Source organism: Hippopotamus amphibius, chromosome 12 (assembly GCF_030028045.1).
Source record: "Hippopotamus amphibius kiboko isolate mHipAmp2 chromosome 12, mHipAmp2.hap2, whole genome shotgun sequence".
NCBI classification, from domain to species: domain Eukaryota; kingdom Metazoa; phylum Chordata; class Mammalia; order Artiodactyla; family Hippopotamidae; genus Hippopotamus; species Hippopotamus amphibius.
In genome coordinates, this window is record NC_080197.1 from 27,963,731 (window position 1) to 27,990,896 (window position 27,166).

General features: G+C 53.0%; 1 protein-coding gene across 5 annotated transcripts in view; it reads right to left on the minus strand.

Annotated features, from left to right (window-relative positions):
• Positions 1-785: 785 nt before the first annotated feature.
• HM13 (histocompatibility minor 13) overlaps positions 786-27,166 on the minus strand; it is a 37,883-nt gene continuing 11,502 nt past the window's right edge. Inside the window, exons 3-14 of one of the 5 annotated variants that reach the window (XM_057701700.1) lie at positions 25,821-25,903; positions 19,838-19,926; positions 18,126-18,211; positions 17,908-18,033; positions 17,021-17,078; positions 14,632-14,715; positions 11,337-11,373; positions 8,980-9,082; positions 4,352-4,437; positions 2,261-2,407; positions 1,478-1,642; positions 792-1,355 (exon numbers count right to left, since the gene is read on the minus strand). In XM_057701700.1, coding sequence (XP_057557683.1) covers positions 1,256-1,355; positions 1,478-1,642; positions 2,261-2,407; positions 4,352-4,437; positions 8,980-9,082; positions 11,337-11,373; positions 14,632-14,715; positions 17,021-17,078; positions 17,908-18,033; positions 18,126-18,211; positions 19,838-19,926; positions 25,821-25,903 — 1,164 coding nt within the window. In that variant the 3' untranslated portion in view covers positions 792-1,255. Of the gene's footprint in view, positions 1,356-1,477; positions 1,643-2,203; positions 2,408-3,966; positions 4,212-4,351; positions 4,438-8,979; positions 9,083-11,336; positions 11,374-14,631; positions 14,716-17,020; positions 17,079-17,907; positions 18,034-18,125; positions 18,212-19,837; positions 19,927-25,820; positions 25,904-27,166 lie in introns of all 5 variants that reach the window. The other 4 variants (XM_057701701.1, XR_009048377.1, XM_057701702.1 and 1 more) reach the window with 4 other exon arrangements.

The window sequence follows — 27,166 nt, forward strand, 5'->3', positions numbered from 1 at the left end:
TAAACCCAGAGCTAAGGTAAGAGAGTTCTCTGGGCTGGGTGCTGAAAGTCTGAGTCTCAGGCCAGTAGCTACCCTTTCCCATCTCAGTTTCTCCACCTAGTGACCCCACACCAGACAGGTAGATGAAGGCTGTGCCCACCCCTTGCTTGGTCCACTGCGGGTTCTCCTACAGACCAGGGCTGCTGTCTTCAGCAAACCTTAACCCTGGCTCTGGGATCTCCATCTCGGGCCTGGATGGCCTCTCAGAAGCACTGGGCCCAATCCCTCCACTCCCACCCCCCAGCCTCTCCAGGGCTCCTAGAAATCAGGATTCTTCTGGTCCTATAGGAGTCATTTTGGGAAGAACCTCAGGAATGGGCAGAATGGGAGCTGTGGGGCCTTCATCTCTAGGGCGACCTAGAGTCCAAGTGCTCTTCAGCTGAAGCCATGTGGGCACTGGGACCACAGAAACTGGCTTCTGCCAGCCTGAGAATAAAATCCAAACTTTCCTGGGGCCCACGTGGCCCTGCCTGTTTTCCTGGCTTTACAGAAAATGATCCCCTCGCTGAGTCAAGTCAGCCTTTTGGTACCACGGCCTCCTCCCTGCAGACCGTTCCCCCAGCAGGTAATGCACGCAGCACCTGTCCAACACCTTCACTGCCCCCAAGTATTGGGAGCAGCGTGGCAGGAAAACTGGATGGCTGGGGAGAGGGCTCAAGGGCCCCCTCTGCTGGCCAGAGGGCATCCTGGGGGTGCTGAGGTGGTATACTGGCCAGGCACTGCGTGGGCATCCAGAAGGATGAGTGGGCATCCAGGACGGAGGGGCCCAGAGGTCAGGGCCTCAACGCAGGCTGCGACAGTCCACTGCCCCGTTCCTTCCAGCAAAGTGTGAGGGTGACAGCTGGTAAACCCACTGTAAGATACTGGGTGAGAAACTTTCAGAAGCACAGCGGCCTGCCCGGGCAATGGGATGAGTTTTTAATGTGAGGCAAAGTCAGTCCACAATACAAAAGTCTAAAAATCAGACCCACTTTTCCCACCTGGCACCTGGGGGGTGGGGGGAGTTGGGGGCTTCCTTTGCGGGCAGGGAATGGGGAGAGGCAGAGGAAGGCCAGAGAAGGGGGAGAGGGAACCAGGCCCCAGAGGCCCTGCTGGAGGGAGCCTGCTGCCCCTGCCCCTCTTCTGGAGCTACTGCCCCCCTGCGGCAGGACCGCTGCCTCGCAAGCCTGTGTGAGGCCACCCTGTCTGGCCCTCAGAGGGTCAGGCACCAGCCGCATCACTTCTCCTTCTTCTCCAGCCCCTTCAATGCCGAGGTCTCTGTTCCCTCTTTGGATTCTGTCACTGCTGCTGGATCCTTAGGATTTGACTCCTCATAACTGACCAAAAAAACAAAACAACGACGACGACACATTTAGAGGAGGGAAGAGCAGAACCTTTGTGGCCTGCCCTCCCACCACTGCAGGAAAACCCCTGGGCACACACATCCTTGGCCCAGCACCTTCCAGGACTTGGCCCGGCCCCGCTGGGCGCCCTCCTCAGACAGGCTGCTTGCTCCACTTTCTCTGTGCCTGGTGGTGCCAAGAGGTGGCAAGGGCAGCGGCAAATGGAGGAGAGGTTGGGCTTGGGCTTGTGCAGACCAATTTTAAGCTTCTTGAACCTTCCACTGGAGAGAGTGGGGGAGAAAAGGGGCAGCCAGGATGAGGCTACGGGAGACGGGCTGCCTCCCAGGGCACATGGCAGGAGTCAAACAGCTCAGCCCCAGGGGTGCGGGTGGGTGGGGGGCTGCTCTACTGGCAAGTGGCAAGGTGCCACTCTCCCAGGCAGACACCCTGGCTTAGCTCTTACTATGGGCTCCACTTATTGAGCAAGTGAGCTCATGCCAAGGACAACACCCACACTTCCTCACCAGATCAACCCTGAGAGGCAGGTATGTGCTCACTCACAGATGAACAGAGAGGTTCCGAAAGAGGAAAGTGACCTGCCCGAAGTTGTACGTATACAGAGAGTGATAACAGTGCCTCTTGCCGTATGACGAGGGCTGCCGGCACCCACTCTCACGTGAGCCCCACAGTACTGGTGAGGACACCAGGGTTCCGGGGCCCTGCTCCCCCACCCTGCGGTTAGGCACCGTGACTGCCCGGTGGTGGTAGAGGAGCTGCCTCTTGCCGCCTGCCCCTGGCAATGCTCCCTGCCCCGTACACTGGGGCTGGGGTGTCTGCCCTACCTTGGGCCCTGGGGCAGTGGGGGGAAGTGGGCAGGTGGGCACCCCGCTGGGCATTACATGGCGCTGGGATTCTGCGGGCGCCGGCGGCGAGGGCCAGCTAGCTTCTGCTGCATGGAGTCCGCCAGGCTGGCTGGGGAGCCCGAGACTGTGGGGAAGTGGGTGAGCCTCGGCGTGTGAGGCAGGATTTCCGCCGAGGACTCGTAGCTGTGTGAGAGACAGACAGAGAGACAGAAAAAAAGAAGTGGAGAGGAAAAGACTAAGGGAGGACAGAGACTTCTCTTCCAAGGAGCAGGGAGCTGAACTGAGTCTTACTTTTATCTATCTCTGCACTTTCGGACTCTATGGGAAGAAGCCAGTGTTACTTGAACAGTAAAAAAGAAAAGATGCACCTATATGGGGGGACACTCTGCAAAGAACAAGGATGCCCTAGATGTATATGTGCTACTGTGGAAACATCTCTCAGATACACCCTTGTGTGAAAAAATCAAGATGCAGAATGCTCCGGGAATGCCACCAGCTGCGCAAGAACACGCAGACACATACATGCTGGTAGGTGCAGAGGTGTCTCTGAATGTCCAGGGACACAGCTGGCCTCTGTGTGTGGCTGGGATGTGAGGGGGCTGTCCCTCTCATGCTATGGAATTTTGACCCATATGAATGTGTTACCTATTTAAAAAGAAGTAGGGAAGTTGCTGTATAACAAAGGGAGATCAACTTGATGATGGATGATGCCATAGAGGGCCGGGACGGGGAGGGTGCGGGGGAGTCGAGGGAGGGAGGGAATATGGGGATATGTGTATAAATACAGCTGATTGACTTTGGTGTACCTCAAAAACTGGTACAAGAGTGTAAAGCAATTATATTCCAATAAAGAGCTTAAAAAAAAAAAGTAAATGAATTAAAAAAAAAAAAAAGAGACCGCCAATAAAGGGAAAAGTAAAACCAAAGATAAGGTGGAAAATTAGGGAGAGAGAGGGGCAGAAAGAGAAGAGAGAGACTATTTGCTTTTTCACCTCAATCTAAGGCTCTCCTGGGGGGTAGGGGCAGAAAGGTGGGGCGCCCACGTGGGTGAACATTTAGAGAAACCAAGCCCCGAGTGGGTGAAGGCAGGCACCCTCTTGTCCCGGCTGGAGGTGACCCCAAGTGGGGGCTGGGGGCTGAGTCTGGATGAGAGCTGAGGGGTGAGCGCAGGAACTGAGCTCAGGGCTCAGTTCTCCCCAGAGCTCCCCTGCCCCCAAGTTCACCCCCAGCCTTGCCTCAGAGACAACAGGGCTTTGCCAGGCCAGGAGCCACGGGCAGGCAGGTTGGGAGCCTAGGGCTCCTAGGCAGGGCAGGGAGGGCAGAGGCAGGTACGGGGGAGGCATGAGTCACAGGTTCCCCTGCAGGCAGCCAGGTGCACAGAAGGCTCTGGCAGGCGCTTGAGGGACAACTGGGAGGCCAGGCAGGTGGAGCTGGGCGGAATGCCCCCAAGTGGAGTGGACAGCTTCAGTTGCAGCTGGCAGCTATTTCTGGGTCCCTGGCGGGCAGGACCGGTGCTGCTGGGGAGCAGACACCTGTTGGAGTCACGCAGGCCTTGGGGTCGGGGTGGGGCCGATCACGGGTGTGGCAGGTGTGCGGATGGCCACGGGGAAGGGGTACATGTGTGACTGAGACAGAGAGAAAGCAGCTAGCTGTGGGTTACAGCCACAGAGGTGACTGGACGGGGATTGGCACTTGACTTCTAATAGGGTATTTCCATCACACTAGGGTCCCCTATTACTCACATGTGGAAACTGAGGCCAGAGGAGGGGAAGGACATGCCTGAAGTCACATGGTGGCAGAGTCAGGAAACCCAGGGTGCCCAATGGTGGGACGGCCTGGGAGTGAATCGAAACCAGCCAGTCCCTTCTCAAGACTCAGCTGGCATCTGGGTGTGGGGGCTGCCTCGAGAGCTCCAAGGCCTTGCCCTCTCCTGGCTCCTGGCCCACAGGAGGGTCCCGCTGCTGCCCACAGGCCTGGCACCCATGTACTGGTGGAAAGGGCGAGAGGTGAAGCTGGTGGTGGGAACAGTGTCCACTGGAGACATGTGCCCACAGCCCCAGCAGGCTCCACCAGCTGCCTGCAGGTGCATCTGCGCCATGCAGACTTCCGCCCCCTGCCCCCTCTTACCTGAACATCTCTGTCACTTCTCCCTTGGCCAGTGCCACCAGGACAGGAAAGCCAATGCAGGCGGGGACCAGGTATAGGAGGGCAGGCTGTGAGAGAACACAGGCTGATGAGGCAATGATGGGCAGGGCACCCGCTCAGGGCTGTGGCCATCACCCCAACCCTCTCCTGGGTGTGACTGAGGGACTACCGCCCAGGTTCAGAAAGCAAGTCAGAGGCTGGGCCCAAACCTGGGGCTCCTGACTCCAGATCAGGGCTGTTCCTCTCTGGGAGGGAACGCAAGAAACCCAAAGAAACTCAAGTGTGCAGGGCTTTAAGGGCGCCCAGGAGTCTGGCTGGCAGCATCCTAACTGTCCAGGACGTCGGATTCAAACACGTAACCTCCAACTCAGGGGGGGTGAGACCCTGCTCGCCTAGGTCTGGGGCTGGAAGTTTGCACTTTTCAAAAATTATTTTTATTTATTTATTAAATTTATTTACTGGCTGCATTGGGTCTTTGTTGCTGTGTGCGGGCTTTTCTCTAGTAGAGATGAGCGGCAGCTACTCTTCGTGTGGAGCACAGGCTCTAGGTGCGTGGGCTTCGAGAGTTGTGGCACATGGGCTCTGTAGTTGTGACGCACGGGCTTAGATGCTCTGCGGCATGTGGGATCTTCCCAGGCCAGCGATTGAACCCACGTCCCCTGCATTGGCAGGCGGATTCTTAACCACTGCACCACCAGGGAAGTCCAGAAGTTTGCATTTTTAACAACACTCCAGGAGATGCTGTTATAATGACAATGATGATGACATAGCTGCTATGAATGCAGCACTTTCTGTGGCCTGGCTTGAGGTCACCCAACTGGTCACTGACTTTATCGGGATTCAGGCCCAGGTGGTCTGGTTCCACAGCCTGTGAGGAGACTCCTGGTGAAGCTGTGTTTGGAAGATGGGACAATGACACTAAAAGGCCCTTTTCCCAGAGCACCTACTGTACGCACTGAGCTCAGGCTCCGGGGAGCGCTTTAGTCCATCTCCACATCCCCTGTGACAGTCCTCCTGTGTACAGGTGCGAGGCTGATGCTTTGGGAGGAGAGGGGGCAGCCCAGGCCTTGGAGGCCTAAATGGTAAACTGGAGGTTGAACTTGGGCACCCCCAGACTCCAAAGCCATTCTCTTCCTTGCAGTGAGTGAAGGCTGAACCTCCTGCTACTGATCAACCCTCCATGGCCCCCAATGCTCCCACTGGCCCGAAGTCCCCATGAGATGTGATCCCTGCTTCCTTCTGCGACCTCACCTGCCCTGCTCTACTCTGGCCACACTGGTCTCATTTAGGTCCTCCTTGTCACCTGCAGTCACAGGACCTCTGCATATGCTATTTCTGGGATGCTCTTCCCACCTGTGCCTAGTTTCCTCCTCCTTCAGACCTCAGTTCAGCTCTTACTTCTGTGCGGAGGCCTTCACTTGCATGGAGTCAGGCCCTCTTATTGCACACTCTCAGGGCCCCTGAAATTCTTCACAGCATTCTTTGGCAACTTGGACTGAAACATTCCTGTGCCATTAGAGGCTGGAGTTTCTCTCCTGTTAGGCTGTCAACTCCGTGAGGGCAGGCTCCACAGCTGTCTTGTTCACTGCTGTATTCCTGGCACTCAGAAGAGGGCCTGGTAAATACTAAACAGATGGCTTCCTCACAGGTGCTCAGAAAATTAAGAGGGTGTCCTGGAGATGACTAGGGTGAGGGTGAAGGAGACATCATTGCAAAGGCAAAGCCAGCCCCTGGCTAGAGAACAGGGCTCCACAGTCCCCTGAGACTGACCATCAGACCATTTCCTGGCTCCTACCACAGGTGGGCTGTGAGCTACACCACTTCATATGTATTATTCTTGAACCTAATAACACTCCAAGCATTTGGATCTGAGTTCTACAGATGATGCTACTGAAGTTCAGACAGAGGAAAATGACTTGCCTGAGGTCACACAGTGTGAGCTGGGATTTGAACTTGGGCAACTGAGCTTCTTCCCCTGTCTTTGCTATGAGACAGGCTTTAGGCCAAGACTGATAGAAATCACAATGACACAGGTCTGTACCAAGACTCGTGAGAGGCAGCCAAAGCAGTACTCAGGGGAAAATCTGTAACCCTAAGTATATTTACTAGAAAGACTGGAAATAAACAATAAATTTTCAAATCAGGAAGTTGAAAAAGAATAAAATAAATACCCCCAAAGTAGGAAGAAAATAATACAGGCAAAGCAAAAATTAATGAAATAAAAATAAAAGAAATACAAACTTATTAAAATTTAATTTCTGAAAAGTAGATCACTTTTATAGATGAACAGACTGAGGATCAGAGGAGCGAAAAGGATCGGCCCTAAAGCATATGGTTGGTTAGGAGATAGACCCAGGTTCCTGTGTCTCTAAGTCCAGTGTATTTTCTTCACCAAGGCCAGGCTGGGCAAAACAGAAGGCTTCCTGGGAGAAGGGTGGGTAGAAGTTTGGCCCTATCATGGCCTGCCTCACTTAACAGCTGGCAGCAACTGAGGGGCTCCTTTGGGAAGAAGGGAGCTTGCTTAGTATCAGAGGGATACAAACTTATTCTTTTCTTCCCTCTCAAGGCACCAGGGGACCTCTCCAAAGAAAGTCAGTGCTAAGGAGAGGATGAGATGTTCAGGTTGGGGCAGTGAGCTAGGGGTCAGGACGCCTGGCTCTCCATCCTGCCCTGGCTTTGCTATGTGACCACAGATAAACCACTTTCCTTTCTGGGCTTCCGTCTCCATCCATACACCTGATCATCATTAAGGGCCTTTCTAGGAGGCTGCTAGTCCTGGCTTTGAGTGCATTTTTGATAGAAGCCAAATTGGGTTGAAGAACACATAGGCAGAGGTGACCCCTACCTAGGGAACTGCCTATGTCTTGGAGAGGGAGAAGGAGCTCAAAGAACGTGTTCCCCTTGTGTCCCGATCTCCATCCCCAAAAAGATTTTCAGGGAGGTGCCCATGTGGATGACTGGGGAGAACAGTTGGGCTGCTGCTGGGGAGAAGCACAGGCCTGTGGCCAGGGGTCTAGGGCTCCAGCCGGGGCCCAGCTTGACTTGCTGTGTCACCCAGGAAAGGCTCCTTTTCTCTCTCCCACATAGAGGACCACCTCTCCCACCTCTGCCCTGAGCCTGTTTGAGAGCTCCCAATGGAGCCTTCTCTTAGTCTAGTCCAGGCAGAAGGCAAGCCTGCCACCTGGTGGCTGCCTGGGGAATAGCTCTGGACTGAAGTGGCTGACAGCTGGAGAAGAGACCTCCAAGAGGAGGACCAAGCACTCTCTGCGCCCCCCTTGCCAAGCCTATGTCCCTCTCAGCTTGCACAGCTCCTGAGGCCATTTGGAGCAGAACTGAATGAGAGGTGCTTCCCCACTGATTCTTGGTTTCTCTACCTATGGGCCAGGGGACTTTGGACCATCTGTAAAATATTGGTATCAATTTCACAGATACTGTAAATATGAAAGTATCATAATATAGTGAGGACTAAATGAGTTAATGAGTGAAAGGGTTTAGCACCATGCCTGGCACAGAGTAACTGGTCAGCAGCTCTTGTGATTCACTCAAAGGTGGTTTCTCTGTGGCTGGTGCCCTGGGGAGAGGGAAAGAGAGGAGGAGGAGGGGAGGATGGAGCAGGTACAGCAATACTAACTGGGCCAGGCATGGTTCTGAGAACTTTACTTACATTAACTCATCTCACCCTCAACCCCAAGGTGGCTACTATTATTTATTCTCATTTTCTGTTTTCATGAATCAATTGAAGAATCCTGAGTATAACTTCAGCAACTTGCCAAGAGTCCTGCGGGAGCAGACAGTGGAGTCTGGATTCATACCAGGGCTCCCTTAAACTCCACTCCACACCACCTTTCCCATGGCTGGGGGTTCAGAGCCTGGGCTTGGTCTTCACGTGACACAGATTTGAATCCCTGCTCCACCACACACTTGCCGTGTAGCACCTGAACTCCAGTCCCCCCAGCTGTTCACAGGACCCTCATGAAGTATCAAGCAGAGCCTGGCACACGGGAAGTGCTCTTATTTCCAGTACAGAGCACCGCTGTCTGCAGGCTTTCCCCTCCCAGGCTCCTCCTCTCCAGGCCACACTGGCAGCTCCCAGCACCCACCCGAGCCTGGTTCACTCTGTGGCAGCTCAGTACCCATACAGGTGGAAGAAAGAGGCAGAGCCTGGCCTGCTTGGGGAATGACTGAAGGGGGGCCCAACATCCTATCACTTACCTGGTGGGCAGGTCATGGGCTGAGACACCCACCCAATCTCGTTCTTCTGTCTGCCCCAACTACCAAGGCTGAGAAGCCACAGCCACGTCACAGCTGGGGCCAAGTGACACTGATCTGGCCCAGAAGACATGGGCAAAAAACTGCTGAGAGGACTCTGAGAAAGGTTTTGCCTTCCTGATAAAGGTGACAGGCACAGCTGGTATTCTTCCTCCTCCTCGCCACTATTGCATGTGTTGCCTGAAGTAGGCAGTCATCTTGCAATGACCACAGGTGAAAGGCCAAGAGAATCACAGACACGCTTGCTCTGCACCACTGGATTGCCTGCATGTATGTGACAAGTAAGTCCCCGTCGCCTGCAGTGAAAGCAGTCCTGTTACACTGAGGACAGCCGCGCTCACCTGGGCATGTTTGAAGATGTGCATGATGAAGATGGTCAGGCCCAGGCCGAAGATGTAGGCTGCAAAGCTGGTGTAGAAGTAGGTGTGGGTGTTCTTCTTCAAACTGCAGTGACGACAAGGGGAGAGAGAGGAGGAGGGTGAGATGGAGGCACTGCAGAGCAACACACCCTCTGAGGAGAGGAGCCAGGGAAGACCCTGGAGGCTGTGTGGGGTGGCTGAGAGCTCTGGGCTGGGGCTTTAGAGGTGGGTATGCACTCTGGTTCTGCCCAGCTAAGTGTCTTTGGACCAGTCACTCTCCTTCTCTCAGCCTCAGTTTACTCACCTGTAAAGTGGGAAAATCACAAGCCATCTCCCTGGTGGTTGTTGAATATCAAATGCTATAACCTAGAACAGTGGCTATGAAGCTCAGGCCAGCATAAAAATCACCCGGACAGCAAGTTAAAAAAATACAGACTTGTATGGGACTTCCCTGGTTGCCTAGTGGTTAAGATTCTGGGCTTTCAATGCTGTGGCCCCGGTTCAACCTGTGGTTGGGGAACTGAGATCCCACAAAACACGTGGCACAGCTGAAAAAAAAAAAAGTACAGAGTTCTAGGTCCATTTCCCAGGGAGTCTGATCTAATAAGTCTGGGGATCTGCATTTTCTTAATTTTGTAAATATTTTAAAAATTTTTTAAAATTTTAAAATAAAGTAACTTTATTTTTGACTTTTTTTAAAAAAAAATTGAAGTATGGTTGACATAATATCATGTTAGTTTCAGGTGTACAGCACAGTGATTCAGATATACATATATATATTCTTCTTCAGATTCTCTTCCCTTACAGGTTATTACAAAATATTAAGTATAGTTTGCTATGCTATACAGTAAGTCCTTGTTGGTTTGGGGATCTGCATTTTGAATCTGATATAGGTGGATCATGCTTTGAGGAACACTGATACAGAAACTGTAAAGCTAAGTTCTTACTTTTAAGTGCAGTGGAACTAATAGTTCAGTAACCCGCTGTGAATACTAAATAGATACTGATTGCATGGATAAAATGCCAGTGGCTTACTGGGCGATTCACCCAAGACTAGCTTCAGAAGAGCTGACCCACGTGCAACCTGGCATTGCCATCACTTGACGCCCCTTCACAACGCCAGCTCAGGACCCTGGCGGGGGCCCAACAACATCTGTGGAATGAATGAGTACTCCTGATCCCCTTCCCTCCTTGCCCTGGCGGCTTCTGAGCCTGGAGCTGCACGTACACTGAGACCTGTCCTGTTGTGCAGCCTCGAGTGCAGCAGACTCCCTTTTGGAATGTCACACAGATTCTGGAACCAGCTCTGAAGGTCCTGCTTATCCTGCAAGTCCCAGCCAGGAATGACATTCTTCCTCTGAGGGTGCTGCCAGCTGCATCTGTGTCTCTAGCCAATGGCCTCTGGGTTTCTCTTTGTATCACCTCTGATCATCTAGAAGTAGAGCAGCTGGCACATAGGTGCTTCTGCTTACGGACTGGCCAGGTCCCTTCCAAAGGCACTACCCAAATAACCCAGATCTATGTGAGGGCAGAAAAGTTTCGCATGCAATCTGGACTTCCATGATGCTGGCACTGAGTTTCTCACTACCACTTTCAACACTAGTACTGTTTTTGCAACTACTGGGCATAAGGAGATTAAGAAAAGGTCATAAACCACCTCAAAATTAAGTGTGCACAGAGCAAGCCCTCCACTGGGAAGACTGAGAGCCACCTGCTGGTGGCAGGCTCAGCTGCCCAGGTGCGTTAACTCGATGTGACCTGTTCTGAATTTTGAGTGATGGCTCACTTTCTACAAATGGGCTGAAAGTGTCTGAGTAAGGAGAGGGTAGGGAACAGCTAGAGCAGCTGGGGCACAGTGACCTGACCCCGGGCTGATAGAAAGTGATTGTGATGACTGCGCCTGCAGCTGGGTTTCCCCGGGAGCCACTGAGGTCAGCCTGTGCTCAGCACTCCCTCCACATCTCGGTCAGCCCCAGGAGGGAGCTCCTGTTTACCACTAACTTAAGGATGAGAAACCGTCCCTCAGAAAGGTCAGTTCACTTGCCAAGATCACATGGTGAGAAGGCACTATGGGTACCAGCAGGACATTCTGGGTTTCAACCTCAGTCTATGATTCATACTTCCCCTACCCTCTCCAGGCTCTCTGAGCACTTAGAACCTCAAAATGCAAAACACTGATAATATCGGAATTGTTCTGGCTGCTGTGGGGGTGGAGGGTCTGATCCCCTGAGTTACCTCCTTTTGGGCTCCTGAAAGCTGAAGAACCCCAGAGAACCTCCCTTTCCTGGGAAGGCCCCTCCCTTGTGGAACCTGAGGGTTGGGGTTCCTAAGTGGCTTACCTGATGTCAAAACGCAGCAGCAAGGCGATGAAGATGCCTGTGGGGAGAAAGCCAGGGTTAGATGGTGGCTGAGGAGCAGGGTAATGTACTAGTATGCAGCTGGGTCCCCAGCCTGTTGTTCTCAGCCACAGAGCACTCATCAGGGGCCAAGGGTGTGGCTGACACTGCCCACTGCCAGCAGAAATCCCATTTCTCTACCTTCAGGCCACCTAGAACAATGAGAAGGTCCCAGGATTTTGCTTTGGTCTTGGGACCACGCTACCTGGCACCTCACAGCATCACAGTGCGGCACACTGGGCCCACCCACCCGAACACTTACAGGCTGCCTGAGTACTAGGCACTGCAAGCAATACAGGGGGAAGCAAACCACCGCTCTCAGAGCCCAGCGAAGGAGGCAGGGCATGCAGACTGAGTGTTAACAAAAACCAGTGTAAGACTGTAACTGTGGACGGGTGCTTCCTGTGTCACAGGGAAGGCCTATCGGGATGAGACTTAGGCTGGGGGGAAGGTGGGGAGGAAGGAGGGATTCTTTGAGGAAGTGACACTTGCCAGGGAGAGGTAACAGCATGTGCAAAGAGGAAAGAGGGCTCAGGAGGTGTGGCAGAGGTCAAGGAGCCAGAAGGCTGCAGCCCAGAGCAGGAGATGCAGGGAATGGACCAGCCATGCAGGGCCCCATGGGTACGGGAGTGGGTCTTTATCCTGGGAGTAAGGGGACACACTGGAAGCATTCTAAGTGGGAGAATAACCTAAAAAGATTTTGAAAAAGACTGCCATGGCAGTTGCTTGGTCGGAGGGAAAAAGAGCAGAAGCAGACCAGGAGGCTCTGCAGGAGCTGCGGTGAGGTTGGTGAACTCTGTCCACCCACAGCACTCCGATTTGCACTTTGAAATCCAGCCCAGTCACTCTGGAAACCTGGGTCCCCAAGACATGGCCAGCCAGTCTGGCTCTGTATGTTGCACACACGTCCATCCGTGTGTCTGTCTCCCTGACTTGTCTTTGGGCTCAGACAGACTAGGGCTGAACCTCATTTTGTTGAGAGAAGGCTCTCAGGAACCAAAACACTCTGTGATCAGAAGCACTGACTGGCAACGTGATTAATTTCAAAGAGGAAAATGAGTTAGTCCTCACTGAAGAATGCCAAGTAGGGAGCTGGTGGGTGGTGAGAACAGACAAATGCTGCCTTTCTGGAAACAAAACCAGGAACTCAGGGGCCCCTGGCAGCTGAATTCTACAACTGTTCTTAAACTAATTCAGGGGTCAGAGCTTTCACTCGTAATAATGTATCTGATCCTCAGGACAACACCCTGCAACTCATTCTTCCTTCAAGATCATCCCTGAGGCTCTGTGAGGGTGCAGTAACTCATGCTGATTGTGACTGTGGGAAGACTTAGATTACACAGCAATATGGGGCTATGCAGAGATGTCCCATGCAGGCCTCAGGCCCAGAAGCATCCAGCAAGGACACCGGGGAAGTCTGCGAGTGCCTGGGACAGGCACTCCCCGCAGGGCGAGCCGAATACTTTATGGGACTCAGGTTGTTCAGTCTCATAGAGCTGCTTCCATGCCTCCCAGCACTGCAAGCTATGGGAACACGTGGGTTCAAGACTAGGGCCCCATGGCCTTAGGCAAGTCTCTTTGAACTTCAGCTTCCTCATCACTAACACGGAAATACCCTCTACATCATTGGGCTGCTAGAAGGAGCAAAAACACTGTCTAAAAAACCACTGAGCATAGTGCTTGGCAAACAACAGGTGCCTGACAAATGATAACCCTGGGATTATCTTATTATTGTTATTACTGTCATGAAAGCAGTTCTGACAATATAACCTTTTTTGCAGTCAGACAGATGCAAAAGATGGTCTGAGTCCTGGCCCTGCTGCTTCCTAGTGTGTGAATTTACGTTAAGTCCCTTCACTTCCGAGCCTCAGTTTCCTCACTGGTACAAGAGAGAAAGCCTCTGCTTCACCATCATATGTATTACAAAAGGAAAGTATCACAACACAAGTGCCTGTACCACTCCAGCTTACCAGCAGAACTGCTATTACGTCCTACAGTAGAAAATTGGCTTTTAATTTGTTCCAAACTTTCCTTTTTTTTTTTTTAAGGAAAAAAAATGACATTTATTTTTTAAATTTATATTTTATAATTTTTTTTCCTGCTACAGTACATATTTTATTTATTTTTTTTCAGCTGTATTTATACATATATCCTCATCTCCCCTCTCTCCCACGACTCCCTCCCACCCTCCCTGTCCTGGCCCTCTAAGGCATCACCCATTATCGAGTTGATCTCCCTTTGTTATACAGCAACTTCCCACTAGCTATCTATTTTACAGTTGGTAATGTATATATGTCTATGCTACTCTCTCACTTCGTCCCAGCTTCCCCTTCTTCCCAAACTTTCTTCTTTTAAGCAAGCATCAGGGGTGCTTCTAACTCTCTGACTCTGAGCCTCTGGGACTAGGGGAGTAAGAATGCCCTTTGGATGTTCAGTGCCCCCGACACCAGGCCCAGATCTTGCAGACACACAACATCCAAGCCTTAGCCATTTCAGCTGCCCTCAGAGAGGCAGCTCAGCTTTGCCAGGAGTCTCCTGATTGGTAGTTTGGGCTGCAGGCCCCCAGGGATGTTTGCCCACACTTGGGCCTGCACACAGGGGCACCTGTGCCCGTATCCACAGGCATGCTGACTAGCCCCCATATGTAGATAATGGGCTCAAAGGCCAGCTCATGCAGGCGAGCAGGTGCGTGCCACCTGTCCCTCTGCTACGACTGCAGACACAGGCGTCTACAGCTCTGGTGCCCTGTGTGCACGCACAGTGCCTGTTCTCCCTGGAGCCCTCCCAGCACTGGGGAGAGGACGACCAAGCAGACTGTGGAAGTTCTAGCACATGTGCGTTACCTGTAAACATTGGGAAGGGGTGTGTACACATGCAAGTGTGTGAGGGGTTCAGATGCTTTAACACTGCCACAGAATGTGCTTACTTAGAGTGTATTTCAGCCTGTCACACACACTGACTTCTGCAGTTCTCGAGTAACATCCGTTCACTCCGCCAGAAGCTCCGTGAAGGCCGTCTTGCTCACCACTGTCCCTCTGGCGCCCAGCCCATGGCCTGGCACAGGACCAGCACTCCACAATGCGTGCTGAGGTGGACCCTTCACCAAACCCTGGGTGAGGATCTAACCCTTACTCCTTCCCTCCCCTGCTGGGAAAGGCTGTGTGCTTCACAGACTCTTCCTTCTCCAGGGAATCCCCTTCTACCCCTTGCACTGGGGCCCCCACCCCAGCCTGGTCACCTGGGATGACGATGTCTCCGAGTCCCAGCATGGCAAAGTTGTCCGCTTCCAGGCCCTTCTCCAGCAGATCCTGGGGAAACACCACTGGAGGGGGAGGGACGCAAGGAGACGGTAAGAGCCCAGCTCACTCTGACTCCTAGCCCTCCACCTCTGGTGTATGGAACTTACACACGTGCACTTCTGGGTGGGGGGAAGGGAATGGGGAGTCGAGAGGATATCGAAGGCCTGAAGGGCAGGGTCTCCATCTGGAATCACAGCTAGTTGGAGCAGGGAAGAATCTAGGATCATCTAGGCTAAAGGTTTAATGGCTTTACTGAGCTGTAACTCATGTCACACAATTGCAGTGCCCTTTTACAGCTAGAACTCTGATTAAATGTGATTGTCCCTAAAGCCTAGTATATAAAAGAGAAAAGAGCCCACATGGTACTGGCATCTAATAGGTTTTGCATCTCACTGCAACTGGGGTACCGACAGACCCTTGCCCTGAAGCAGGGAGAGTTTGGGCTACAGGCTCTTTCTCTATCTGCTGAGGGTGAAGAGGCCACATACCTACAAATTCCTTGTTTAGACCCTCTTACTCAGAAATCCTGCTGGCCAGCTTGTTTGGATAAATACAGATTGAGAGAAATGCTTCCCTGTATGTCCAGTTACAGCAAGAGGCGGCTGTAACTGGACTTCATCCATAAGGCCTTGGAGCAGTGGAGCAGTTGTGTGTGGGCTTCAGGGTCAGACTGTGTGGGTCTGAATCCTGGCTCTGCTGCTCCCTTAAACTCAGTCACATCCCCTTCCCGATTCTCTGCTCCCTCCATGCATTTTCCTGCTTGCAGCCCTTGGCTGAAGCTGTAGTCTCTCTTTCAAATGCCCCTACCGCCTCTGCATGCTTGGTAAACACAAATTCATCCTTCGTGACCCAGGAAACCTTTCCTGACACCTTGGCTGGGTTCCTCCATCACAGCACATAGGGCATAGCTCCTCTTCTGACTTGCCCAGCATCTGTTCTCTTGCTCTGCAGAACTGCCTCCATCTTATACCCTTGGTTCTGGGAGGCTGCAGGTTTAAACACTCTGCCCCCAGGCACTGGAGAGGGCAGTGACCCTGGCCTTTCCACCACTGCCAGCTGGAATGCCTAGCTCATGGGCCAGGCCAGGCCCCATGGGTTCATCCAAGCCAAAGCTGGGAGAAACCTGTTTTCCTCTGGGGTCACTGAGCCGTGACCGCAGCATCTAGGAGCAGCGTGTGGCCACCAGCCTCTCTCCAGCTCACGGAGAGGACCCTTTGTGCAGCAGGGGAGAGTCAGACCGGGAGGAGGACAGCTATTTCTTGACTCTTGGGGCTGACTCCACCCCCAACTGCCCGCTGCCCAAGCAGTGCTCCTCGTGGCACTGTGATGCCTTCCTGACAGGCTCCCCTTTCTTCCTTCCATCTCTCCTGACTGATTCTGTCCTCTTTGGGTCCTGCAGTGCCAGGAGGTGATTCTTGATTAGTCTAAGGCTTAAACTCCAAGCTCATCACATTTTTCTCAGCCTCCTTGATGATGAATGACAGACTTGGGCCTGTCACCCAATTCTGGCCAGTGAAATATGAGGGAGGCTGCAGGGGGATTTGGGGAAAAACATCCCTCTCTGATGAAAGAGAGACAAAGTTCCCCCTTTCTGCCCCTGAACATGCTGAGAATGGTGGGGTGGAGGGCTGAGGTGACCCTGGCTCTTGGCAACGCCACTGAGGGTCATAAACCCAACTCTAGATGTTCTGTCACTGGACTTGCTGCCGTGTGAAATAACATTTCCACATTTTTTTTTTTTTGGCCATGCAGCTCAACATGCAGGATCTTAGTTTCCTGACCAGGAATTACACCTGTGCCCCTTGCAGTGGAAGCGTGGAGTCTTAACCACTGGACCACCAGGGAAGTCTCCACATTGTTTACAGATGCTTGTAAGTGAGCTTTCTAACACTTACAACAATGGATATACTGAAGGACAAAACCAAGGCAGTGGGAGAGGCTCGAGGCAGACAGCGCCTGATAGTGATGTGCCAAAGGGATCCAGGGAGGGGCTCCAGGTCTTGGCATGGGGCGGGGGTCTCCTCCTCTGGAGGCCCCTGCCTGCACTGCACAGGCCACGTTTGACACCCCTCTGTGCTCGCCCCCATTCCAGCTTGTCCCACAGAGCCACTCATTGTGACCAGGTGGCCAGAGGCCAGGGCCTGGGTGGAGGACAGCTGTGCAGGAACACAGCTGATGAATCAAAGAGGAGAAGGAAACTAGGCCAGAGGCACAGGAGAGCTTGGAGTAGGAAGAGCTAAGGGAGGGTATCGACCAAAACAGGACCACGAGGGGATGGGCCACTGGGGTGGGGGCAGACAGGCTCCCCATCGCGGGGTGGTCACTTACATTTTATTGGTGCCTCAAAGGACTTGGCCACTGTCACCATCACATTGGTGCCAAATACCTGGAAGGAGAAGATAGCAGTCTGGAGGGAGGTGAGGGCCAGGTGGAAAGGAAGGGCTGAGCTTGGGCTTCTCAACGTGCTGCTGCCTGAGATGGGGTGGGAGCAGGGCAGGGAGCCAGGAAGGGCTCCAGAGCGGATGTGAAGTTGAGATGAGGCGGCCACGACACTGGCCATGTGGACACTTCATGGGGCTCCTTGTTCTGGGGATCAATGAGGGCAATTCCAAGGAGTTGGAAAATGGCCTTGGATGGCCCCGGCCAGGCAGCCTGTGTTAGTTCAGGGCTCTGCCCCTCCCAAGAGATAAAGTCCTCCAGCACCACCCACTTAAGGGGAGAAGAGGCTGCCTGAAGCCAGGGAAAGGATGCCCAAGTCAGGCTGCCCCCGGTGCTTCAGAGGGGCCTTTCAGAGTGAGTGCGGTAGACCCCTTAGCTCAGGGCCAGTGTGCAGCCTCTGTCCTCACAGTCGGTGCCTTGCTCACCGGTGCCCACTCGTGTACTTTAACCACGCCTGCCTCAACTTCTTTGAGCCTCAACTCGCTTGCCGGAGAGACACGGGATAAGCAATACCCCTGCTGGGGCCGTTGAGAGGAAGAGAGGGGCGGCTGGAAGGCACCGGGCACAGGGTGGGCTCTCAGCAAGTGGGGACTCTGCTCTCATCCCGTCCACGGCCGAGGGCATGGAGACCCCCAGAAAGGACCTGCTCTGAGGTCTCCCTTCCAGGTCAAGGCAGCGTCCCTCCATCAGATGACCGCTGCTTGGGCCAGAGACAGGGGAGGAGGAGGCGAGGGGGCCCGGCAGCCAGACATCCTTTGCATCCCTGCCCGACTCACCCAGAAGACATCGTAGATGAAGAGCCCGCCCAGCAGGATGCAGCCGGTGCTGACGTTGTTCAGGTGCAGGAGCTCCACCCCGTTAAGGGAGAAGGCCAGGCCGAAGAGGTTGTTGGCAATCCAGTGCTGGGGGAAGGTGGGAGTGAGACCAGCTCGCCCACCCCCACCCTGCCCCTCCAGCGCTTCTCCCCATGCTGCCCCGGGCCCTGGCTACTTACCTTCCTCAGCAGGTACCAGACGCCGACGATGCTGCTCAGGCCCAGGCACACCAGGTCCTTGGTGTCAAACTCATAATTGATGATCTCTGGGCAGAGAGGCCGGGTAAGTCCACTCCCCGGGGCGGGGCTGCCCCTCCCACCTGTCAGCCCCTGGACGGAGGAGGGCATGGCTGTGGGCTCCGTCAGAGACCCACAGACTGGGGGTGCTCACTGGAGCCCCCCCACCCCCCACCCCCTCCAATTTCCTAGAGGAGGGAATGGAGGCCCAGAGAACCCAGGCCTCATGCGGGGTCAGTGGGAGGTGGTCCGTGGTGCTGGAAGCACTGGCTCTGCACTTGCAGCTGGGTGACCTCAGGGGAGGCAGTTCCCTCTCTGAGCTTCAGTCTCCTCATCTGTAAAAAGCGGATCACTGCACCTCTCTGATAGGACTGCTGTGGGGAGCAAGTGAGACGGCCCTTACACAGCGCTCAGCACGGAGCCTGCACACAGCGGGTGCGCAATCAGTGCTGACTGCACTGAGCTCAAGGCTTTTGCAAGGTCCCAGTTCATTCAGGAATCTTTCTACTCTGCCACGAAAGGAATCAAGGCTGCTGGCAGCCCTGTGTCACCAGCAGAGGAGGAAGGTAAGACAGGTAGGCCTGGAGAAGCAGCAGGCAGGAGGCCCCGAGGCTGCTCTGGTGGGGAGCCCTGTGGCAGACATCCTGTTAGACCCCTTCTCCAGGACCTCCAAGTGTTCTATAAGGAAGCCCAGAGAGGTAGTGGAGTTTGCCCAGGGTCACCCAGCACGGCTCTCCTTTCAGATTCCAGAGTGTAGCAGACTGCTGACTGGCCCCAACTGTTGTTCTCTCCTCTGTGCCAACAATACCCTGATGATTTTTAGCTGGACACGAGGCCAACTAGCTCTCAGCTACATTTTCCAGCTTCCCCTGTAGCTAAATGCGCCTGTGATACAGCTGCCTCTCCTTCCTTCGGGAGGGCCCGGGGAGCGACGGTGCGCTGGACCCATGGGAAGGAGTGCGGCAGAGCACAGACAGGTGAAAAAACTCAAGTCACTGACTGGGCACATGCCTAGAGATGCACAAAGGACTCATATAAAATCACTGCTCTCCAGGGACAAGGCAGAACGTGCCAGGCACATTCACAACACGCGTGACATTCACAAACTCAGACTTTGACACGACAGAAATACCTGCTACCTGGCTAAGCCACTGATAATCCTGTTAAAGCAGCTGGACCCATACACTAGCTAACCCACATGACCCAGGCTTTCCCCAGCTCCCTGTGGTTTTCATTTTTTTTGAAAGCCATGGAACCCCCTTTTCAAATCTTAGGTGGGGAAGTAATCACACTAAAAATATACATGATAAAAATAGCTATGACAGCCAACTGTTTACTAGGAGCCAGGCAGTGTGCTGAATGCTTTCCACTCATCACTTACTCACAGTCCTAACAACATGCCTATAAGGGAGGTATTAGATAATGATGTTCATTTTACAGATGGAAAAAAACCAAAAACCAAAAAACCCCCAACAAAACCACCCAAGGCTCAGAGAGGTAAAGGTGTGCACCCAGCAGCAGAGCTGGGATGTGATCCCAGAGCCCACCTTTTCCACCACTCGCTGAACCGGGGAGTCCCAGTATCGGAGAGACAAGAGGGTGTGGGGAAGACACCCAAGGTACACTCAAGGCAGGGGAAAGTAGGCAGCACTGACCTTCCTTGTTCTCCCCAGAGCCCTGCGTGAAGAGCAGCTGGTACTGTCGATTTGGGAAGTTGGCTGGAAAAAACTTATTCATGAAGGGGCTGGAAGGAAAGACGAAGCAGGTTGGCAAACAGAGCCCCCATGGGCAATCACCCACCGCCCCCAGGCATCTGTTTACAAGCTCTTATCTCCCAACAACCTCACAGCTGCCCTGAGAGGTAGGTATTATTGTGCCCAATGTACAGATGTGGAAACAGAGGCCCTCAGAGGGCAACTGACTGCCCAGGGTCACACAGGAAGTCAATATCTGGGCTGAGACCTGAACCTAGGTCTCTGGACTCCTAGTGCTTCCATGCTGCCTCTTAGTTATCACCCAAGAAACACAAAGCACAGGCAGAATTTCACAGAAAACAGTTTTTAGGAGAGCAATGGATTCCAAAGTCTGGTTTATGGACCATCTGTATGAGACTCCCTTGTCAAGAATGCATATTTGGGCTCAAACCTGTGTAGGGAAAGTTCTCACTCTTCAAGGAGACCCACTGAGTCGGGGCAGATAGCAGGGCTGAAACGGGGTGCCAACCAGTAGCCCAGGGTGAGATCTGACTCCTTAGAGGGTGAGCACGCCTAGGCCCCACACTGCTTAGGAGGCTGGAAGGCCAGCAGCCGAGAGGGGCCCACTAGCCTCGTATGGTCCTAGATAAACCACTTCCTCCCTGCCAGCTCCCTGCTCAGCCAGAGGCAGCTGACCTGGCCTGGTCCAGAGTAAAGCAGAGGATGCGCAAATGGAGGCCAGCCCCACAAAGGGAAATGACATCCACAGCCCTCTCTCCAGGGCTGGAGGTAGAGAGGTAGGTGGGTGAGGAGGCATGAGTTTTGCTTCTGACTCAGGAACGAAAAGGTAAACCCCTTATCCCAATTTCTCAGAAGTCTCTGTTTATTCCAAATACCACTCAGATGTGTGCAATGTGGCAAATCGAAGCTGCAGCGTTCCTTTGCTATTAGAGACTTTCCATTAAAATGTCTCTGCAATTGCTCTTTCACAGGTAGCCTGTTAAACTATTGTAATACATTTTTTAAACCCATAAAAATCTAGCACTCCTCTCTTTAGCAGTTAGCAGACCCAAAGCAAGACTGAGGTGACTATAAAGTATATCGTATTCTGTTTGAGAGGATTTGTTTTAACCATTTGCTTTAATTATTAGTTTCCCAGAACACTTAGCTATGTTGACATGAGGCAATTCCTTCTAGGGGATTCCTTAAATATTATATAAACTATGCTAACACAGATAAAGCAGAAACAGTGTAATCTGAATTATTTTTCCCTGCACCTCTTATTTGAACAATAACCATGGTGTCAGCTTTGTAATCCAAATAAAAGGAATTAAATACGGGAAGAAAAAGGAATGCATATTCCTGGACTCCCTTCCAGACCTATTAAGTCAGATGACCTGATGGTCACCTCACTCCATGACTTGCCAGGCCTGGGATTTTTACAAACTCGGCTGGACTAGATCAGCTGGATGAATCACAGCCCCTCGGGCGAGAGCAACCTCACATTCACTCCTTTCACGAGGCCTCTGTTTGTTGCTCAGGATGGACTTGGCCTCGTCTCTGGAAGCATTCTCTGATTACTCAGCATGGTCTACTTCCTGGCCAGGCAGGGGGCAGAGACATTCTTTTCTGGATCATCTTCAGAGCAGGAACAGAAAACCAGGGGCTTCTGGCTCAGCCTGGGCCCGGGGGCGGACACAAGCTTGGGCGGCCCAGCCCTGACACCTGCTCTGCCATGTGTGGCCCTGGGCGAGCCGCGTCAGTGGCTCAGTCTCCTCGGGATATGTGGGCATACCACCTGGGCTGCTGTGAAGGTAGGAGAGAAGGCGGGGAGAAGTTCAGCCCAGCACTGGATCCTCAACAGGGGTCATGAGAATTGTGTGCGTCCACCATCGATGGCGCCTGTCCACAGCCTGAGCTTGAATGCACTCGGTAACACCAGATCAGACGGACAACGACTGATGGGGCAGGCAAATCCGGAATGGTGCTCCCAGCTGTAGACAATGGACCCAGGCCGAGGGACCCGGGGACAGCAGTAAAGGCAGGGAAAAGGGAGCTTTCTAAGATCCTGGGGCTTGGAAGGAGAAAATGTGGATTAAGAATCATCTCTGGGCCTCAGTTTCCCCACTCATCAAATAGCCAATCCCTCCCAGTCTGAGGGCTGTGGCATGAATGACGAGAGGGTTTTGTGATTATGCAGCAGCATGGATGCAACTGGGAGTGGGTTTCCCCAAATGGGCTCTGAGTAGGTGGGAGGCAGCAGCTGGGATGGATGAGGCTAGAAGCTACTTTCAGCTCAGTCTGCTGAATCACTTTTAGGGAGTTTGAAGCCAGAGGGTGTGTGCAGAGGCAGAGAGAAGGCCTGAGGCACTAAGCCCTTCACTCCAGCTTGTGTCTGCTTTAGGAGCTCAACCAGCAGAGTGCAGTGGTTAAGAGCATGGACTCTGGAGCCTGGCTTGCTGGGTTCAAATCCTGGCCCTGCCACTGAGCTGTATGACCTTGGCAAAGTTACTTAACTGCTCTGTGCAGCTGTTTCCTCATTTGGAACACTGTAACAGTATCTTTCTCATAGAGTTTATTAAGAGGATTATACGAATGCTTGGCACCCTGTAAGCTTAACTGCAGCTTCAGTTCCAAGGAGGAAGTCTCTAGACTTATATCTTTGTTATCCCGAGAAAAGAGGGGCTGCTGGATAACAGGGGGCAAGACTCAAGCAACCTGGCTGGTGTGAGCCTGCCCTGAGGGCAGAGGTCCTGTCTCATCACCTTCACTCCACTCATGCCAGGCTGGGGCCTGGAGGCAGCTGGTGAATGCTTGCTGAACACCTCTGAAGGCGGGCTTTTGTAGCATGCAGAGACTCCTTCTGGCCCTCGGTGGCTCCTGTCAAGACTAAAGGTCACTGCCTCCTGCTGGGAAACCACATCCTGGTGCCCTTCTCCCCTGGGGGTGAAGACAAGGGTCAGTGTAACTGGTGATGTGGCCTCTCCCTCTTGGGGTGGCAGATTTTGGTCATATGGACCTTTTCCTCTAAAGGTCAGCTGGGTGGGATATGAGCTCAGAGGTGATAAAAATAAGCTGCGGTTCTCTTGGCAGGAAGGAAATTGGCATGGGCTCGAGTCTTGGTGACCGCACAAGGTGAAGGCAGGCTGCGAGTCCTCACCTTCCTCCAACGCCTCAAGCTGTGGTTTCTTCCCAGGGAGGCTTGAGGTGGCTGGGGGAAGTGGAAGGAATCCTACGAACATCTCCGCCTGCGCTACCTCAGCTCCTACAGCCTCTCAGCAAGCCTCTCCTCTGCTGGTCTTCGGGAGACCACAGGCCCACGGGAGAGGGTGCCTAGGCCCCCGTCTTTTAGCTCTCTCTTCCCCTTCACTTTTGCCAAAACTGGAAAAAATACCTGGCCGTGGAGTTAGACCTGGGCTCAAAACCTCACTCTGCTCCTAGTAGGTGTGAAGCTCTCTGAACCTCAATTTTCATGTCTTGAACCTTTAGACCTTGTTTGGCTCCTGAGGAAGGTCTGACTCTGAGTTTGTGGATACATATAAACAACTCATCAAAATTCTAACAACACCGCAGACTTCTTTGAGAAAATATTTACGCAAACTCAATTTGATTGAAGTAAACTTAATTCTTAGGTCAACTAAGCAGCATTATTAAATTATGCCCTCTGCCTTTTCTGCTAAAATTATTTTCATCTCAGTTCTTTTCCGTGTACATTTTACAGTAATGATTTCTTTCATTCCAGTGTCCAGTCCGTATCAATTATTTTCAGAGGATAGCTCAGACCCTGAATGGTGAGTACTCCGCATGCCCATGGCTACCAGCCATTACTTTCATAAGGTCTAATCTTCCCAGGTCAAACTGCGTGCTCTAAATCTTACCAAGGAAATGATTCTTCTGTTAATTTTTAGTTGCTAACAAATTTTACCATGTGCAGCTTTAGTTGCTTTGGTTCTATTTTCTGTTGATAATGTCTATCAGTAAAAATTACGAACTGCTTAAAAGACAGACAACTGTTTCTTGGTTAATCCAGGAGGAATTTGGGGCAATGTTCCTCAGTTGTTGTTCTACAAGAAAAAAAAAAGGTTTCTGGTGTCAAAATGACAGGCTCAAAATACCCTGCTTGGGCAGGTAGGTGGTGATCTCTCTTGTAGGATTGTTGAGATAGAGTGAAATAGTCAACTCCTCAGCACATGGCTGGACAAAATGTACTGGGTTCTTGCACTCTGAGTTGGTGGTTGGGCTGTGGGGAGGACTGGAGTCTCAAGGCTCTTACAGAAGCTGGGCGAGAGGGGGTGATGGGCTAGAACTGGGGGGGGGTCCTAACCAGCAGGGGAAGTGACTGCCCCCACCCCGCTCCACCAGGAAAGGAGAGGGCGGTCCTGTGAGCAAGGGTAACTGGATCTGCCCCTGTCCTACTGGGTTCCTGTCCGTCAGGTTCTTTGGGTTTTCACCCTAAAAGGATGGGGGGTGGGGGCTAGAACAAGGCCTCGTGGGTGAAGGTGGGTGTAGTGAAGACAACACTGAACTCAGTCCCAGCTGCGTGAACTCGGGCCAGCCGCTCGCTTGCGGTGCGCTTGGCACTTGCTCTGGGCACGTCACAGATGTGCTCACTTGATCCTTCCCACGCCTCTACAAGGAGGTACTCTCTGTATCTCCATTTTACAGGTGAAGAAACGGATGCTAAGAGAGCTTGAGTCACTTGTACAAATTAGAGAGGTGGGCCTTGGTTCCAGGGTCGTCTACCTCTCGGGCCCACGCTCTTGACTCCCAGGGCCCTGCCCAGAGGAATGAGGCCAACCCCGCCCTGGCTCTCGATGCTGCTGCAAGGATCCTGCTCTTTTTCTCGGACAGCACCTTCAGTGTGCACAGACCTTCCAGCTCTGGGCCTGGGCTCTCCCCGCTCCAATACCCTCTTCGGGGTTTCCTACTCTTCGAGGCTGAACTCAAGCTGTGTTCCTTCCTTCTGGGAGCTTTTCCTGGTCTGCTGACTGCCTCTGCGGTCCTCAGCCTGAGGCTATACCTTCTGAAGGGGCCAGATGGAAGCAGGTTGGGATGCTTTTGTAGTCACAGTGAGGGGGTGGGCTGGGGGCACAACTCCCACCTGGTGAGCAGCCCCACCTGAGGACCACTGGCTTAGACCCTTCAGCCCCACCCAACTGACACCGCATGTGGACATCTGAGCAGGGTGGCAGTGAAAGAAGATGGGCTCTGGGGCCACAGAAATTTAGGTTTGAATCTTGGCTCTGCTGTGTATCAGCTGCATTGTCCTAGCAAATTTCTTAACCTCTCTGAGCTTCAGTTTCTGAATGTAACAGGATTAGAAGCAACAGATAATAAATAATAATAATAGCTAACAGTTATTGAACACACCGAATGCCAGGTACTGTGCCGAAAGCTTTCCACGTGACCCAGAAGGAAGGAACCAACATTTTCCTTCATGTTGAGGTGAGGAAATTGAGGCCAGAGAGATTAAATAACTTGCCCAAAGTCACAGGGCTATTAAGTGACATAGTCTGGATTCAAAGTCAGGTAGTCAAATTCTAGAGCCTGTGCTCTGAACGTCTCTCGATACCACGTTGTTCTCTTATGAGCTGAGACCACGTGTGAGAGGCCGGCTCAGTGCGTGCGCAACAGCTACGACACCTGGCAGGTGGCACTGCCATCACTCATCTCAGTACTGTGACAACATCACTGTTCCCAACAACTGTGGTGGGAAACACCCACCAGGCATTCTTATCATTCCTTGTAAAGAAACTGTGGCCCAGAGAGGTTACGGTTCACGTTCTAGGTCACCCACAGTATGACACAGGGGAAAGATTCCCTTGGGTTTTACAGCCAGGATTCAAACCTGGCTCTGAATGACGCCAAAGGTCATGTTCTCATCCGAAACCCTGTACTGGCTCTTGAGAAAGCTGCTTCAAATGTCGCAGAGATGCCTTCTGACCTGATGGTGTGGGACAGGGCCAGGATTCCCAGGACGAAGAAATACATGGACAGCAAGAGGTTGATGTACTCCTGGGAGAATATCTGAGGCAGAAATACAAAGAGAAACAGGAAGTCAGGGTTGCCGGTGGCTATGAGGAAACCAGAGTCCCCGTTTCTCTTCTGGAGTTGGTCTCCCCGATCTGGAGTTGGGGAACAGTGTCAGGCAGAATCTCAGGCAGTACTAGGGGCCTTCTAGTTTCTGTGGCAACAGGAAAAAGGGAAGGAAGCTCAGGGCCTCAGATGCAGCTCCCAAAGGAGTCTGTAGGTTTGTGCTTGCTGGCAACATCATGTGTGTTGAGGGTCCTGCATGGGAGTCACGGGGGAGGGGAGTCTGAAGTTCAGGGTCCCAAGAGAGCCGTCTGAACCTCAGAACGCACTCTTCAAGCTTCCTTCTCTCTGCTCAAAAATCTAGGGAGCCGCCTACAATGGCCACCCCGTTATGCGTCACCTGCACCCTGTCCCAGGCTCCATGCTCCTCTGGACGACCCCCCCACGGTGATGCTGACGTCCTGACGGCAGGCCCTGACCGCTGCTTCTTGGTCCTGTTGTTGTTAGGTGAACCCGAGGAACGTTCTCTCTCACAGGGCTCCAAAGCCAGTGGCCACATGTTGTTAACTCCAGACTTTGGAGAGGCCGTGCCATACGCCTCCACGGTTGCTGCGCTGTCTTTAATTTATTATCATGAGGGAATAACGTGCTGTGGTGTGGGCCTGGGGCCACTGGCCACTCTCAAGTAGGGCTGTGCCCAGATCTGCCTGATGCCCTGGCTCCCCTGCTTAATGCCTCTCAGCAGTTTCCCCCTTCTCTGCGAGCTTAAGGCCCACATCCTCCCTTGGCCTCTCACGCCCTCGTGGTGACCCCCACAGGCCTCCTCAGCTGCGGCTCACGCCATGCTCCCTGTTGTTCTACGTGCTGTGGCCACACTGGCCTTGCTGTGCCACATTCCCACCCACGGGCAGCCCGTGCACATGCCCCTCTGGTGCCCAGGATGCTCTCCTCTCCTCACCCAGGCTTCCGAGCAGCTTTCCTCGACGTGACCTCCATGGATTCGGCTCATGTTTACTGACTGTCTGCTACGTGCAGACTGTGCTCAGCACTGGCAGACGCAGAAAAGCCCCTGCTCTCATGGAGTTCATGTGCCAGGGAGGGAGAATCTCAAAAGAGATGAACATGCAGTACATTGTCAGGTACAGAGGGGCACTAAGAAGAAAAGCAAAGCAGGGCCGGGCTGGGTGGGGCTCTGTCAGACAGGTGGTCTGGGAAAGCCTCCGACACTCCCTTCTCGTTTAGGAGTGGAGCCCCTAA